Genomic DNA, 18,175 nt, shown 5'->3' with positions numbered 1-18,175 from the left:
ATTAGTGTTTTACATTTTATTTCTTATTTCCTGATACAAATTGAACTGTGATCTTTGGGTCAATATTAAACGATCATGCAGTGGACTCTCTCCAGGACCGGATGTGACTGAATGCTTTTATAAACCATATCTCATAGCAGCCTCTCCCACCCTGAGAGGTGGGGGTATAATTCCCCTATTTTTAATAGAGGAAATGAGTAGTTGGTTTTTTATTTGTTTTTATCTCTGTTTTATGGATGAAAGGCAGTGAAGCTTAGAGAGTCTGACAGATCTTCTTCCAGGCATGGTGCGTGGCAAATACGGATTTTCAATTCCTGTGGGTCTGACACCGTGATAGAAAGTTGTCTGTGTCAGCCTAGCCAGGCCATAGAACACAGTTATGGAATCTGACACTAATCTAGGTTTTGTCATTAAAGTGATTTATAAATGTGGTTACCATCTGCTGTTTTAGTTGACTTTAAGTTTACCTTTGATAATGACTATTGATTGGACAGTGGGCCTTCAGTCTGATCACTTTAAGGCCTTTAAAGTAAAATGTGAGGTTTATTTGAAAATAGTTGTGCCTCAAGGCTGCAGCATTAACGCCTACTTGAGTTTCCATCCTGCTTGCACGCCTACCCTACATACGGATTCCCAACTTGTGAGCTCCAACTATTCTGTGAGCCAATTCCTTTAAATATCTTTCTCTCTGACTCTGTATCTATATATAGTATATTATATGTGTAGATATTTTATAATGTATATTTTTAATATATATGTGTCATATATATATATGTATAAATATTGGATTGGCCAATATTTATATGAGGTAATGGAAAAATCCAAATGAACTTTTTGGTCAACTCAGTATCTCATATATATGAATATATGAAAATCCCATATATATATATGATAGAAATAATTCTATAATTTCCCCTGATCCTGACATGTATCCTAGTGGGAGATATTTACACATCTATCAGTTCTGTTTCTCTGGAGAAACCTGACTGATACACACACCAAAGCCTGGGCACCATGACACCCATTTGCATAAAGTGCAAGAGGTTTCCATCTTCACATACCAGGAGATGAAACAAGATTTAGTTTGAGTGACTTGTTCATGGATATGTATGTGGCTTGGAAATGGTAGAGCAGGGTTTTGAAGCCAGAGACTCCAGACATAGTACTTGAAACATTCAAAAGAGCGGATCACTCCAATTGCACGAGAAGCTGGCAGCCATGATGGATACAGGACAGAGTGACTGATAGGTGTGATGGTCGCTGAACTGAGCACTTTGCCTGGTACTCCTGTGTTCTCGGTATGGCTTTCTGCAGAGGTCAAGGCATTGGTCTCCAAGAGAAACTGCTGTGTGCTTCTCCACCTGCATGTGAAATGGGCAAAGACGGGAATGACAGAATTGTTTCAGAGCGATAAGTCATAATGAGCGATGTGCAGTGGCAAGAAGAAGCAACAGCCATTTGAATTCCCTGCTCAGGTGATATCACCAATGAACTTGGATTCCTCCATTGCCCTCAATATTAGCAAACAAAATCCTGAAGCTCTTTCAGCGCAAGCCCATTTGTGCTTTTCTACATTGTCCTTTCATAGACTGTAAACTCCCTCCACCCAATTGGGTTATGTACCACTGTGCAGAGAAGACTATTTGAAAACAGTGTTTCTCAGCTGTGTGTAAGAATCTAGATCATAATTTGTGGCATGAAAAGAGTTCATTTGGGACGTCATTGACTGGTCATTGTTTTAGTTTTCTATTGCCGCATAACAGATTACCATGAATTTAGCAAAGTTTATCACAAGATATATCTATTCTTTCACTGTTTCCTTGGCTCAGAATTCTTGGCTTGGGTCAGCTGGATCTTTTGTTCAGGATCTTGCAAAGCTGTCATCAAGATGTTGGCCTGGTCGGCTTTCTCATCTGAAGTTGGATCTTCTTCCAGGCTCATGTAGGGTTGGTAGAATTTCTCCTTGCAGCTGTAGCATGCATGATGGTTTGCATCTTCAAGACAAGGAGGAAGAGTCTCCCTCCTCTAGGCTCTATAAAAGGGTTTACTTAGGTATTTAGGTCAGGCCCACCCAGGATAATCACCCTTTTGATTAAAGTCAATGCTATAGGAAATTTAATTACATCTGCAAAACCCTCTCACCATTGCCATGTCCTATTGCTTAGTAACAAATTGCAAATTCTGTCCACACACAAGGGGAGCAGATTACCAAGGGCATGGGCACTGGCTTAGCCTGTTCAGGCTGCTTACAACAAAATACCATAGACTGGGTGACAGATATTTAATTCTCACAGTTCTGGAGGTTGAAAAGTCTGATATCAAGGTCTGGTGAGGAGCTGCTTCCTGGTTCATAGATGGCCATCTTTTCCCTGTATCCCTACATGATAAAAGGACAGGGAGCACTCTGGGGTCTCTTCAGTAAGGGCACTAATCACACTCATGAGGGCTCCACTGTCATGATCTAATCACCTCCAAATACTATAATCACCTCCTAAAACCATCATACTGGAGATTAACTTTTAAGACATGAGATTTGGGAACAGCCATTCAGTCTGCAGCAGGTACCATGGAGATCATCTCAGAATCTGCCCAGTGGTCACTGGCACCTCCCTCTTTATACGGTGTGTGTCCTATTTGTAGACTTTCATTCCCTGGGGGCTCAAATGGTAAAGAGTCTACCTGCAGTGCAGGAGACCCAGGCTCGATCCCTGGGTCGGGAAGATCTCCTGGAGAAGGAAATGGCTACCCACTCCAGTATTCTTGCCTCGAGAATGCTGTGGACAGAAGAGCCTGGTGGGCTATAGTCCATGGGGTCGCAAAGAGTCAGACATGATTGAAAGACAAAATGTTCAGCAGTATTAATGTATTGGCATATGTTCAGATTTAAAGTTAGAAGAGCAGAAAGTTAGTTGTCAGCTGAGGTTAGGTTATTTAGGCCAGGATTTCTCAAGTTCAGCCCAGCTGATGCTCTGGTCTGGATTATTTTTTTAAAACTGTGGGGTGCTGTCATGCACATTGTAAGACATTGAGCAGCTTCCCTGGCCTCTACCCACCAGATGCCAGCAGCACACCTTCCCCCACTGTGACAATTAAAAACGAAACCAGTCATTGCCAGATGTCCACTTGAGGAGGAGGCATCCCCATTTAAGAAGCCCTGCATTAGAAGAACAAAGCAGGTTTTTTGTTTGTTTTAACGAAGAACCCATTAAATTAGGGAATTTGTTTTTTTTAAGGCAATGCAGCTGTTTGGAGCCAGCAGGCTCTTGCCCCTTGGATGATGCCTCATTCCTAGATTTGCTTTTTGTCCTTTACCAGAAAATGTATAATTTATAGTTGGAAAGAAAAAATTAATACTGTAGATGTGTCTCTCATTCGCACTCTCTTATTCACGTATATGCCAAAACTATATTACATTATCATGTTTGACGATACCTTATAATCGCCTGAGTTGATAGTCAAGCCATATTATAATAGGGCTTTAGCTCTGTAATGGCATGGGTCAGATATTTCCCCAAAGATATTTAATGCATGAGGCCAGAAAACTAATAAACTTCATTCTTAGTGTTATGGCTCCTTTCTTGGAAACGAGTGATATGGCTTGGTGTGAGATGGAGTGGAAGGCACAGTCCAGTTCTGAAATGACAAAATTCAAAAGCTCCTCGTTTTTGTTTTCTTTAGGCAAAGGCAGCTCAAGCATCTCATCCGACGTGAGCTCAAGTACAGATCACACGCCGACCCAAGCCCAGAAGAATGTGGCTACCAGCGAAGGTAGGCATCTGGTCTTCATTATCTCTTGTGCTCTCGTCACAGTGCTGGCTGTATTTGGAAGACACATAAAATGTGTGAGTCTCAGATCTGTTCTGCTGAGTGGGAGCATATGGGATTTTCAAAAATGGGAAGGCCAAGGCTTTCTCTTTTATTGCATTGTTGTCAATGTCTACTAAAGTTGTTTTGGTGCAGTTTAAGGTAAATGCTGTTATTTTGTCAAAGTATAATAAGCTGACTTTTGGGAATGTTTATGAATGATGTCTTGTTTTTCAGTATGGGAAACATGATTGTAAAATCCTTTTGCTCTAGTTGAAAGTTCCTGCAAGAACTTTGGAAATAAGCACACCTGGAATTTGGGATTTTGAGAATGGGAAGGTCATAGTTGTGTGATTTGTAGAACCTGAACCAGTCCCCAATAATGGGGAGTAGGAGAAGAGGTTTGTTTGATTCTTTAAAAAATTAAGTGAGAATTCCTGCTTGTCAGAACAAAGATGGGTTGCATTGGTGTTCTTGATGAAGAATTTGATTATATGTAGTAACACGTGTTGGAATTTAACTGCTTCCCAATAGTTGAGAAGCTTTTCAGTTATACTTATTTGTTTGAGTGTGGAAATAATTGATTCTGTAGTAGTTATTTGGTAAAAAGTTGACCCAATTAGGACTCAACCCCTTTTATGTTAATATGAAACACACAATTAAACGGCTTCTTTTTTGAAGAAGAATTCTTTCTAAATGAATAGTTGAATGAAGGTCTGTGAAAGACATGAATGCTGTTTGTAATGAAAGACTCGTGGGGTGTCAGCTGATTCCTCATGACACTATATGGAGCCTACTTTCCTGACGTGTACAGGGTGTTGTGGAAATGCGTTTCCAGTCCTTGTTTCAGAAGCTTAATTTCTGCTGTTTATAATATCAGAAAGTGTACTCGTAGCCTGGTGTTGGTCATTTAAGCTGTTAGATTGTCCTTGATCTGCACTACATTTTTTACATTAATGATGATGGTTTACTTCTGTTGTGTGTCTTCTTTGGGTATTCTTTGACTTGGTGTGTTTCATATAAAAGTTAACTTCTCTGAGTTAATTATCCCCAGACTGATGGATAAATATATTTTACAACTGGACTGTATTCCCTTGTGTTTAATGCCTTAGCATTGTTTTACCCTAGTGTGTGGCAAACAGATTGGTGTGTTCTTCTTAATGCAGTGAAGAATCAAGTAGCAGTCCAAACTTAATTTTCTGCCTGTTAATTCAAATGTGGGGATTAGATTATTTTTGAAATTCAGTTAAGGTAATGTGCGAAGCAGGTGAATTGATTCTAGCCAATGGATTTAAGTTCTCTTCTTTTTTCTCTGTTTCAGAAGTAGAAAATGCAAGAATATATGAGCTATGTTGCCAAGGTTGGGACTGTGGGATTTCAAGCATTTAAAAAATGTCTGCTTTTTATGCTTCAAAATAAACTATAGGGATTCAAATTTTTCATTTCTATTTTGCCTTTTTCTTAGGAAGATGCTTTTGGTGTACGCTCAGCCAATGTTTTATACATTTTGGTCACAATGCATTTTCAGGAGAGGAAAACAAGAAACTGTGATATTCATATGAAACAGAATTTTTAGCAACTGGGCTAAATTGGTATGAAATTTTTTTCTGAAGTCTTAAATGGATGCACTTCATCCTTATGAAAGATACTATCCATTTTTTTCTATCTGAAAAAATTTAAAAGAATGTGCTGTTTTGCTGTTTATTTGCTTGAATCCTTTTTGCTGCTGTTTTTCCATCAGTGAAAAATTTTAAATATTACAAAATGAATTTGATGTGGATATTAGTTACATTAAAGTGTGTTTTAGGGTTGTTTGCCACAGAATGGCCTCATACTATGGGTCTGGTTTTTCAAGATGGAAGTGTAATAGCCAGTGCCCATTTCCTCAGTTTATAGATGACAGAGCCCAGGTCCACTTCTCAGAATAAGTGATCAGAGCGTCACATTCTCTGACCTCCACAAGGTGGATTTACCTGTTTGCATGTCGGTTTCTTCCTACCAGAAAATGCCTAGGTAACCTCTCTCTGCAACACACGACAAAAGAAAACAAAAGGTGGACGTTGATTTCTTACATGCGCTTCAGAAGAGCACATTGAAAATGCTCCTTTGATTCTCTTTCTACACTTTACTAGAACTATATTTAACCTTTGATAGGAGGGTATGGGGAGGGAGGAGGGAGGAGGGTTCAGGATGGGGAACACAGGTATACCTGTGGCAGATTCATTTCGATATTTGGCAAAACTAATACAATATTGTAAAGTTTTTAAAAAAAATCTGGTTACATTAAAAAAAAAAATTGAGTATGTGGTTGCCTGGTTTTTCCGAAGCTGTTTGATTATGGTTATTTTCTTCAGTTCTTTGACCCTCTTATGGTTTTTCTCCTTTGAATTCAAGGATATCGTCTTCAGGAAGCACAGCAAGGATCCTCAGTTTAAGAGTCTGAGTGATACTGATTTCTAAACATGGTGTCTATCATGGAGGATAATATTCAGGTTTCCTGCAGCTTTGGAAAACTGTGGCCATCCCTGTAATAGCTGAGTTGGAAGCATTCTGGATCAGTGTTGGACTTCTCCCTGATGGGCTGGATGGGGAGGGTGTGACATCATTCCCTGGGTAGTGTGTGTGTGTGTGTGTGTGTGCTCGCGTGTGCATGTGTGTATGTGCATGTGTGTGGGTACCTACATGTATGCATTTGTGTCCAGCCTGTACAAGATGGCTGATGGTATAGACACTGTCTTTTGCCGGGAAACGTGGGTGACCCCTCTGTTCAGTGTATACTGGGAAATAAACTGAGGGCCTGGGAGTGGGGGGAAGAGAAGGACACACAGCATACACACTGACCTGGGGCCGGCGGTGGGAATGGCGATTAGCTGCCAGCAGGCATGAGGGACCCTTTTGGGGCGATGACAGTTATCTAAAACTGGGTTGTGGTGGTACCGATAGTTACATAGCTCAGTAAATGTACTAGAACTCATTGATTTAAACATGTGAAGATGGGTTTGGGGGAGCTGCTGCCTGACCTTCAGACCCCAATCTAATCCATCACAAAGTGTTCTTTTCATGTGCTGGCTTCCAACTCTGAGAGGAGGTCATACACAGTGGTGAGAGGCTGAGTCTTGGCCGTACAAAGTGCCAAGTTGTGGCTGAAAGCTTCTCCTGAGATGCCTTGGGGCCAGAACTGGCCTGAAATCCATCATAACAAATCCCTGAACCAGCAGGGCTCGTGGCCCAGCCTGTGGTGCCCAGTCAGAGTGGACCCATCATGGTACCTGCATATTCTCACACGAAGCTCTGGAAGATATGAGGTATTACAGACCCACAGATTTCCCAATCTTTTAATTGATTAATTTATTTTTTAGCTTTTCTTGGACAGTCAGGACCAATCTCATCTCAGGTTTGAAACAGTTTGGCACCCCATCCTAACAGTTGAGGCATCACATTTATTCACTGCTAGGTCAGTTTCTTTGCTAAGGACTTATATAGCTTTGCTATCTATCTCAAGTTACAACTTAAGATTCACTTTGGGTCATAATTGGGGTCATAAGACTGTACCCCTAGGAAGATGGTCCCGAGATGGTGATACAATTTGACTTTAATCCAAAAGAGAATGATAGTTTACCTGATGTAATGTTCTGTTCGAGAGTCTCATGCAAAACTTTTATGAATTTTAATTTCGTGGCTCTAAAGCCACACCTCTTCCAAGGAATTAACAGCCTGCAGAGTTTTCTCTCTGATAAGGTATAAGCTTTCTGTAAGACCTGTTATATTTCTTGTAACAGTTTAAGTTCCTGATTTCCTGACACTGTAAGGTGTTTGGGTTCAAGTGTAGAAAGCTAGAGACTTTCCATTTATTTTTTCCCCAACAAAATCTCCATTCGAACATCCTAACTGAAATAACTGAAACTGAAAGTCATTCAGTTGTGTTGACTTTTTGTGACCCTATGGACTGTAGCCTCCCAGCTTCTCTATCCATGGGATTTTCCAGGCAAGAATTCTGCAGTGGGTAGCCATTCCCTGCTCCAGGGGATCTTCCCGAACCAGAGACTGAACCTGGGTTTCCTGCATTGCAGGCAGATTCTTCACCTCTAGCAAAGCTGAAGCTTAATTCTTTCCAGTTGTGTTATTATTCTTTCTCTTCCATGTTTTTCAGTCTATCTCATCCACAGAATGTTTTTTCTTGTATAGGAAAGGATGGCCTTTGACCTGCAGGTCTTTGAAATCACATTCAGCTGTGAGCAGAATCAATTGACTTTAGATCATGAAGAAGCTTCCTAGAAATAGGAAGCTGAGGTTGGGCTTCTTTCTTGGAATGGGATGCAGAGGGGGATGAGGGTGTGGCTTTAAGGATGATATCTCAAAGACTTTGCCTTCCCTTGATCTGGGGAAAAATGAAATATCTAGTTCAAAGACCAAATGCAGTTAGCTGCTGAGAAGTCAGCTTCATTCAGCTGCTTTTTAATCATATTCAAGTTCAGGTATTGAACTCCCTGACAACACAATTTATCAGTGTGATGGCTGTTTATATGTGTTGGTTTTCAAGCCAGACAACCATGGAATCAGAGAATTTTTAGAGCTACAAAAAGCCTTGGCAATTTTCTGATCTAATATAGTCATTTTACAAAGAAATACCTGTGACCCAGAGAAATGAAGAGACTTACTCAAGTTCAGCTGAGTTCAGTCGCTCAGTCGTGTCCGACTCTGCGACCCCATGGACTGCAGCATTCCAGGCTTTCCTGTCCATCACCAACTCCTGGAGTTTACTCAAACTCATGTCCATTAAGTCAGTGATGCCATCCAACCATCTCATCCTCTGTCATCCCCTTCTCCTTCTGCCCTCAGTCTTTCCCAGCATCAGGGTCTTTTCCAATGAGTCAGCTCTTCGCATCAGGTGGCCAAAGTATTGGAGTTTCAACTTCAACATCAGTCCTTCCAATGAACACCCAGGACTAATCTCCTTTAGGATGGACAGATTGGATCTCCTTGCAGTCCAAGGGACTCTCAAGAGTCTTCTCCAACACCACAGTTCAAAAGCATCAAGTCTTCTGTGCTCAGCTTTCTTTATAGTCCAACTCTCACATCCATACATGACCACTGGAAAAACCATAGCCTTGACTAGAAAGACCTTTGTTGACAAAGTAATGGCTCAAGATTACACACCTAATACATTGTCAAGTAGGAGTCAGACACAGTCATGTTTTTGTGAAAGATGTTCCAATTAGAAAAAAAGCATAACCTGTAAAAACGCTGTGGCCTTTGGAGCATGAAGCAATTTAACTCTCGTTTTTCTGCCTGTTCTCTTGCTGCCTATTGTCAGCTTGTTGTAGAGCTGAGGCAAGGTGTTTAGAAGAGTTTGAGAAAGGTGGTGGAGCCCCAGTAGATCAGGGAGTAGCTGCTTCGAATAGTAAAAGGATTTCAACCTACTTGAGTACATTCACTTCTGGAGATGTAAACACTCCCTTTACGTCAGCTCATGATTATAAAACAGCCTTCAAAAGATTCGTATAACATTACTTTGTGAAATTGTCCCTTTAACTCCCTGAAAAAAGTTCACTTAAAAATGTTTCATCTTAACCATGTGAAATGAGTTAATTTATAAAGAATTGGTGGTGATATTCTTTCTGCAACCCTAAAACCACCAGTTTATTTATATATTTCCAGGTTCTCATGTTTTCAGTGCCCGAATTAAACCAATTCTAAATAGACTTATTTTGAAAATGTCCAGGCATCTGGCTTTGTTTTTATTCTCTTTGTCTTCTTTATATTATCTTCTTTTTACTTCTTGAATGTGTTCCTCAGACAACATTCACATGAATCATTCAGGAAGAAAAGGATGAAGCTTTTAACTCAAGGTAGATTCTGTTTCTCAAAAAGCCTTTTTGACTATCCAACAAATTCAATAAACATTTTGGGGACACTTATTTCAGGCTCTTACTAGTACTTTCATGAACATTGTTGCATTCAACTTTGTTTCGTCATGCTGCTTCTCTTGTGAAGTAGGCATAAATGTTTCCATTTGGTAGATGAAAACAGGGAGACTGGGAAAGAATCAGGGAGGCCCAAAGTCATGTAAAACTAGTAAGTAGCAAAGATAATCTTCCAGCCTGATTGCTAACATTTATTGTTAATGCTTATTTTGTACAAGCCATGATAAAGTACTGACAATTTCATACTAATCATTGTTATAAGTTTATATCAAAGTGTATTTTGAAAGTACTTATGAGAAGTACCTTTTCAAAAGCCAGCTCATAATCGTGTCTCAATCGCCGGTCTTATACATGGAAACACTTTGCTGATTCATGTATAGTCTAGAAATTGACTTCAAATCCTCAGTTATAGAAAGCAAAAGTCAAACATTCCAAGCTGCTTTTATATTGCACTGTTGAAGTTTTAGTTTTCCGGTAACCATAACTGTGCCCTAACAGACTTCACCAGACAGAGTTAGGGTTTGAAACTGATATGTAAGTTAATCTTGATATAGGGTCTATAGTGTATGTAATATTAAAGTACTGGATAGTCGTATTGCTTGTTTTTCCCTTAAAACTAAGCCAGGGAATTATTCTTAAATTGGAAATGCACACAAGTGGTAGATATCAATCTTAGACCATGTGCCTTGGAAGACTGGAAATGTACCATGAAGCAGTCTATTATAGTTGAATGAAATTCTATCTGTGACACAAGAGAAGCAGAGTGATAACATAGGAAGAGGACTATAAAGAACTGGAGAAAGAAAATGACATTGAAGAAATCTTTAAAAAAAAACATATAAACTTTATTTCTCTCTGGTATGTAAGAGTACTGAAGGTTTGCATTCAGAGATGCTATGAAGGTTCTCCTAGAGGAGAACATAGGCAAAACACTCTCCAACATAAATCACAGCAGGATCCTCTGTGACCCACCTGCCAGAATTTTGGAAATAAAAGCGAAAGTAAACAAATGGGACCTAATTAAAATTAAAAGCTTCTGCACAACAAAGGAAACTATAAACAAGGTGAAAAGACAGCCTTCAGAATGGGAGAAAATAATAGCAAATGAAGCAATTGACAAAGAATTAATCTCAAAAATATACAAGCAACTCCTACAGCTCAATTCCAGAAAAATAAACAACCCAATCAAAAAATGGGCCAAAGAACTAAATAGACATTTCTCCAAAGAAGACATACAGATGGCTAACAAACACATGAAAAGATGCTCAATATCACTCATTATCAGAGAAATGCAAATCAAAACCACTATGAGGTACCATTTCACCCCAGTCAGAATGGCTGTGATCCAAAAGTTTACAAACAATAAATGCTGGAGAGGGTGTGGAAAAAAGGGAACCCTCTTACACTGTTGGTGAGAATGCAAACTAGTACAGCCACTATGGAGAACAGTGTGGAGATTCCTTAGAAAACTGGAAATAGAACTGCCATACGACCCAGCAATCCCACTGCTGGGTATACACAGTGAGGAAACCAGAATTGAAAGAGACACATGTACCCCAGTGTTCATCGCAGCACTGTTTATAATAGCCAGGACATGGAAGCAACCTAGATGTCCATCAGCAGATGAATGGATAAGAAAGCTGTGGTACATATACACAATGGAGTATTACTCAGCCATTAAAAAGAATACATTTGAATCAGTTCAAATGAGGTGGATAAGACTGGAGCCTATTATACAGAGTGAAGTTAAGCCAGAAAGAAAAACATCAATACAGTATACTAATGCATATATATGGAATTTAGAAAGATGGTAATGATAACCCTGTATGCAAGACAGCAAAAGAGACACAGATGTATAGAACAGTCTTTTGGACTCTGTGGGAGGGGGCAAGGGTGGGATGATTTGGGAGAATCGCATTGAAACATGTATATTATCATATATGAAACAAATCGCCAGTCCAGGTTTGATGCATGATACAGGATGCTCGGGGCTGGTGCACTGGGATGACCCAGAGGGATTGGATGGGGAGGGAGGTGGGAGGGGGTTTCAGCATGGGGAACACATGTACACCCGTGGTGGATTCATGTTGATGTATGGCAAAACCAATACAATATTGTAAAGTAATTAGCCTCCAATGAGGGATGGTACGGGGAGGGAGGAGTGAGGAGGGTTTGGGATGGGGAACACATGTATACCTGTGGTGGATTCATGTTGATATATGGTAAAACCAATACAATATTGTAAAGTTAAAAAATAAAATAAAATTAAATTTAAAAAATTAAATTAAATTAAAAAAAGAAAAAAGTAAAAAGTAAAATAAAATAAAACTATTTTTCTAAAAATATATATATATATATAAATTTTATTTCCCTCTCATATGTAAGTGGACTGAAGGTTTGCATTCAGAGGTTTGCATTCAGAGCTGCTATGAAGGTTCCTTAGTCATCAGGGTTTGTTTTTTTGGTTTGTTGGGTTTTTTTGGTCATGAGGTATATGGGATCTTAGTTCCCCAACCAGAGATTGGACTTGCACCTTCTACAGTGGAAGCACAGAATCTTAAGCACTGGACCATCAGGGAAGTCCCCAAATCTCATTTAAAATAGTTATAAATTGACATTTATCCAAATTGGAAGGTAAGATGGGGGACCTTATGGGGAGGGAGATTCCAAAATCAGAAATGGTTTTTAGGAGCTTTTGTTTGGTGTATAAGGAAGGTGATAACCAATTATTATAGAATTTGTTTTGCCTTTACAAATTAAATTTTAAACTTAACTACCTCTGATAATTTTAGGGTCATTTAGGAATGCTTTGCAAGACTTTAGTTCTTGAGGCTTAATGCATTTTGGTAATTAAATTAGCAACTTACTGCTTCCTGATCAACTTTCCTTTATTGTTGAAGCTACTGCTTAATTGGAAGTTAGGTGACGTTTGAAAAACGGCACCAATTATACCGAGTGAGCTGAACCTTTTATAGACTCAATGTGCCCAATTTAATAAGGAAGTCACATTTTCATCTGAGGATTAGTTTAAATAGAGGAAAGCTCATCAGTTCAGTATGCATAAAATGGTTATGTATAGCCTAGAAATGTACACTGAAATTATAAATACTGTCTCAGACTCAAGAACTAAGTTTAATTTTTTGAGGGAGTTATCTTCCCAAATGAATTACCCAGAATGGCAAAAATGTCATGTAATAGTCTCAGAAGGAAACTAGGCTTCTGTATTAGTGTGTGTGTGTTTAAGGACATTTAAAAGTAATACTTAATTGAGACATCCAGAGTTTCTCAGTGCCTTTATGTAGAGTTAAGAGAAAGAAAGAAAAAAAAAGTTCAGTTCGGTTCAGTCTCTCAGTTGTGTCTGACTCTGTGACTCGGTGGACTGCAGCACGCCAGGCCTCCCTCTCCATCACCAATTCCCAGAGTTTACTCAAAGTCATGTCCATTGAGTCGGTGATGCCATCCAGCCATCTCATCCTCTGTCATTCCCTTCTCCTCCCACCCTCAATATTTTCCCAGCATCAGGGTCTTTTCCAGTGAGTCAGTTCTTGGCATCAGGGGGCCAAAGTATGATCTTGAGCTTCCAATGAATATTCAGGACTGATTTCCTTTAGGATGGACAATGTTTTAATGCCATGTCCGAAACTATTCTATGTTTATTTCCTTCACCTATGTTTTGTCATTTGCAAAATAGCACTCAAGTAATCAGTTTATTTCAACTATAGGCATTCTGGTTCATCTAAGTTACAACTAGGTATCTATGCAATAAAAGCTTAGATTCATTCCTAAGATGTTTATCAGTGATTTCAGTAGTTTCACTAGATGAGAATTTATGCAAGGATGGAATCTAGGTTCAAATACATTTGTTTCAACTCTGACTGGGTCTGCTGCTGCTGCTGCTGATAAGTCACTTTAGTTCTGTCCGACTCTGCAACCTCATAGATGGCAGCCCACCAGGCTCCGCCGTCCCTGGGATTCTCCAGGCAAGAACACTGGAGTGGGTTTCCATTTCCTCCTCCAATGCATGAAAGTGAAAAGTGAAAGTGAAGTCGCTCAGTCGTGTCCGACTCCTAGAGACCCCATGGACTGCAGCCTACCAGGCTCCTCCGTCCATGGGATTTTCCAGGCAAGAGAACTGGAGTGGGGTGTCATTGCCTTCTCCCTGACTGGGTCTACAAAATGTTAATTACAAACTGGTAGCACAGGGAACAGTTGCTACCCTTAGATGTGTTTTCTTCCACCTGAAGAATTTCCAAAATGAATTTTGGGTTTAATTTAATGGCTTCAAATGGAGCATCCTACCTGCAGCTCTTGAATCCTCATCATCCTCTCATGCCATAATGATTACCCTTTCCAATATTGCTGTTAGTTATTTGGTTCCCTAAGGAGTTCAATTTTATGACAAGATCCACTGCTTCCATAGCCTTCACAATTGCTGGCAGAAATAAGCAATTAGGAGCAGTTAAATAGTAACTTGGGTAGTATGGGGTTGTGTCCCAACAGGTAATCTGAAGAAATGCAGTAGCTGGGAGGAGCTGGACAAGGTGTCCTGGTAGCCTGGGGCTTAGCTTTTGCTGTGTGTGTATAAGGTGGAGGATGGAGAAGGTGATATAGCACAGTATGTAAGAGTGTGAAGAGTTTGGGAAAATCTGTCTGGGCTCATGTAGAGAAAAGTGGAGGCTTCTAAACAGACTTCTCTGGCTGCATTGAAAGTGAAAGTGTTATTTGCTTAATCGTGTCTGACTTTTTGTGACCCCATGGACTTGTAGCCCACCAGGGTCCTCTGTCCAAGGAATTCTCCAGGCAAGAATACTGGAGTGGGTAGCCATTCCCTTCTCCAGGGGATCTTCCTGACCCAGGGATCGAACCTGGGTCCCCTCATTGCAGGCAGATTCTTTACCATCTGCTTCGAGCATCCAGTCTTTCACTAAAACAATTAATTATGGAGTGGCTATGTATTCTTTGTACTGGGTTTTCTGTGGAGCCCACGCAGTTGGAGTTGTCAGTGACAAACAGGCTCTCATTCTCTGCCACTGTGCAGCCCCCAGGTTTGTGTGGGTTGTTGGGAGGGTTTCACACTACAGGACCAATTTCTGAGCTCATCTAAGGCAAAGAAGGAATAGGGAGGAGGTTGGGAACCAACGCTTTAGGACAAATATCCTGATGTTGGAAATATTTGCCCTTTACAGTCATGGACAGAATCTGACCTTAAAAGTCAGGTTAACATGTCTGTTTACTTCCTTTTTGACCAGGAAATAACTTCCTGGGGATAAACTAACTGCCTCAGGAAGTCCCTGACTTCCCAAGGCTGTTAGGCTGATTAACAAATAGTGAGAGAAAAGCACTCAAGTGTGTAAAGGACATTCCTTTACATTGTATGTATTCTTAAAAAAAACATAGAAATCCACATTTTGGAGGGAATGATATACAAGTAATTTAGAAATTATTTGTGATCATTAAGAGGTGATTGAAAAATTGTAACAAGGAGTGTGGTCTGTGGGAAGTGCAATAGTAACACAGTTATTAATTGGAAATGTAGCTAGGAGTTTTCTGCTGTTTATAACTAGGACTGCCTTCCAGCAGGGATGGACCATGGTACACTGGGGGAGGTGTGCGCTTCTGAGTAGCTGCATGTGTCTATTTATGTGAGTTTCCCCATGTGGTCTTTAGAAAACTAGATTCGTCTGAGCAGTAGACAGATTCTGGGCTTCGAAGGAGGGAGACAGAGGGGGCCTCCAGGAGAGGGAAGAGAAAGATGATGGGAAGAAGAAGAAACAGTGTAGCTGGGGAGTGATTCCAGCAATTCCAGAGATTCCACTTGTCGGGCACTGGTGCCCAAAGTGACACTGTCCTATGTCCCTGAAAATCTCTAGTCAGTCTTTCCCAAGCTCACCAAAGGCTTGGATGGAGTAGATTTCCTATAGGAGTCAGAGAAGGACTCACTTTTGAGACTGTTCACTTGCCTTCTTTGTAGCCTAACTTACACAGATATGGCCAAAGCCAACTTCTGAAGAATCCATCAGTGAACCCTCCATTACTATTTCAATCAGCTCAAATTTAAGTATCCTATTTTGTTGATCTTCTATTGTATATTACAGTATTTTATAGAATTTATAGTAACTATGCAATTTGTATTACCTTTACTCTTTTGAGTCTAATTGCAAACTCACTTTGTTCTGATTACTAATAATTGCCATTCACTTTTTGATCTTTGGCTTTCACAACTTCTGTGAGAAAACCAAACCTTTAAGCATCTCCTTTGCCCATCTAGCACTGTCCTTCATGCTATAAAACCATCCTTGCTTTCTGGCCATAAAAGAATGGTCCAGATACATTGTATTTTCTTTTTTTTTTCTGCCCAGAATAAAGAATAAGTCATGCTCCCCAAAGAGCCTGGGTCCTTTTAGTGGAGAAATATATTCAAGATGTAAATTTAGGAATCTAGGTTCCTGCTGCTGTGGGCTCACATTTAGTCAAGTTAGAGTAGGGGTAAAAGTATTTCTTAAGGTAACAGTACATATAAATGCTACTAATTTATAATATTGTATATTGTAAATTCCTGCACTATATATGTGTGTGTGTGTATATATATATATGTATACAAATGAAATTTCATACAAAAGGACATATATGTATAGTCATATGTATGACTTAGTATAAAAATCTTAAGATAAAATTCTTTTTATCTTAAGATTTTCTGCTACTCAGCATCCAAACTTATAACCTCTGTTGGAAGTGCCCTTCAGATCTCTAGATGTGCTCATATATGCATGCTCTGCAGTAGCAACAAGTAGTAGGCCACAGTTCAGTCAAGATATCAGCCGTATGTGTGCGTCAGTGCATGGCTCCATGGTCTCATTCTTGCACTAGCTTGAACTTCTTTGACGAAAGAACTGTATTTCATCTAGTTATATACCCCATGGCTGCCACAGTATTTGCTGCTGCTGCTAAGTCGCTTCAGTCGTGTCCGACTCTGTGCAACCCCATAGATGGCAGCCCACCAGGCTGCCCCATCCCTGGGATTCTCCAGGCAAGAATACTGGAGTGGGTTGCTATCTCCTTCTCCAATGCATGAAAGTGAAAAGTGAAAGTGAAGCCGCTCAGTCGTGTCCAACCCTTCACGACCCCATGGACTGCAGCCCACCAGGCCCCTCTGTCTATGGGATTCTCCAGGCAAGAGCACTGGGGTGGGGTGCCGTTGCCTTCTCTGCCACAGTATTTAGCATATAATAAATATTTGATAAGTCTTTATTGAATGAATAACTGGGTTGTTATTCCAGATTTTAAGAAGGAATAGCCCTCTTGACTAACTTTCCAACTAGAGTCTTAAAGACTGTACCTGGAAAAGCCATGCAAAACCAATATATGAGAAACATAGTTATTTTTTAGAAAAAAAGAATAATACTATTGCTTAGGATAACGAGGCATATCATGGGAATATTTGCCATCGATTTGTTTTTAGTTACCTTTTGTGTTAAAGGGACAAACAACTTTTTAAAAGCAGAATAGGCATGTCGGAAGAAAGATGGAACAGAAGATACGTCTAGTTTCTATGTTTTCATGTGTGTTTTAATATTTTAAACCAAAAGTTTAAGTGGTCTGAATAGTAGGTCTATAAACAACCAGTTTTTCTCAGAAAAAATTTTTTTTAACATTTTAGATCAGCAAGTGAAATAAACTTAGAAATCTAAGTATCCTGGGGCTATTCAATACCCCTCCGTGCAACCTCAATTTTAAGGGAAGAGGAAAATATGTTCTTTTCCCCCCTCCAAATCCATTTTTAATCTCTTTTAACCTCAACACATTTGAATTGTTTCAATTCTTCATTACTGACATCTCAAGGTACCAAATTAGAGCCTGTGGTTCTTTAACTGAAGAAATTGGAGAAGTAAGTTTCATTTTATTGGCACAAAATATGGCTGAATTGGCCAGTTAACAAACATCCTCATATTTTTTTGGATTCACTGACTTGTTATGAAGAAAATGTTAGAAAAACCATTCCTAAAAAAGAAAATAGTACTGTTCTTTCCTTTTTTAAAAAAAGAATTATCCTGGAACCAACCTTGACCTCAGATTATCTTTTGCAAACTGTATTTTGTTTCCCCAACTCTTAAGCTCATATGTTTTATTTCGCTGGATTGGAATAGGTCAGGATAGAGGTTTGAAGGGCTTCCCAGGTGGCACTAGCGGTGAGAACTCACCTGCCAATGCAGGAGATGTAAGGGACACGGATTCAGTCCCTGGGTCGGGAAGATCCCCTGAAGGAGGAAACGGCAACCCACTCCAGTATTCTTGCCTGGAGAATCCCATGCACAGAGGAGCCTGGCGGGCTACAGTCCATAGGGTTGCCAAGAGTCGGACATGACTGAAGCAGCTTAACGTGCACGCACAGAGATTGGAAACTGAATTCATCCAATCGCAGAGGTTTACAGAGCTGAATTATGGTTAAT

At 39.9% G+C, this 18,175-nt stretch overlaps 1 protein-coding gene across 1 annotated transcript in view; it reads left to right on the top strand.

Annotated features, from left to right (window-relative positions):
• The window catches only part of FBXL7 (F-box and leucine rich repeat protein 7), a 471,955-nt gene that overhangs the window by 128,784 nt on the left and 324,996 nt on the right, over positions 1 to 18,175 (top strand). Inside the window, exon 2 of the mRNA XM_027520145.1 lies at positions 3,679 to 3,768. Within this exon, the coding sequence (XP_027375946.1) occupies positions 3,679 to 3,768 (90 nt within the window). The remainder of the gene's footprint in view (positions 1 to 3,678; positions 3,769 to 18,175) is intronic.

This window comes from Bos indicus x Bos taurus, chromosome 20 (genome assembly GCF_003369695.1).
Source record: "Bos indicus x Bos taurus breed Angus x Brahman F1 hybrid chromosome 20, Bos_hybrid_MaternalHap_v2.0, whole genome shotgun sequence".
Taxonomy (NCBI): domain Eukaryota; kingdom Metazoa; phylum Chordata; class Mammalia; order Artiodactyla; family Bovidae; genus Bos; species Bos indicus x Bos taurus.
Note: the sequence above shows the minus strand (reverse complement) of the source record. Positions and strands in the feature narration are given on the sequence as shown.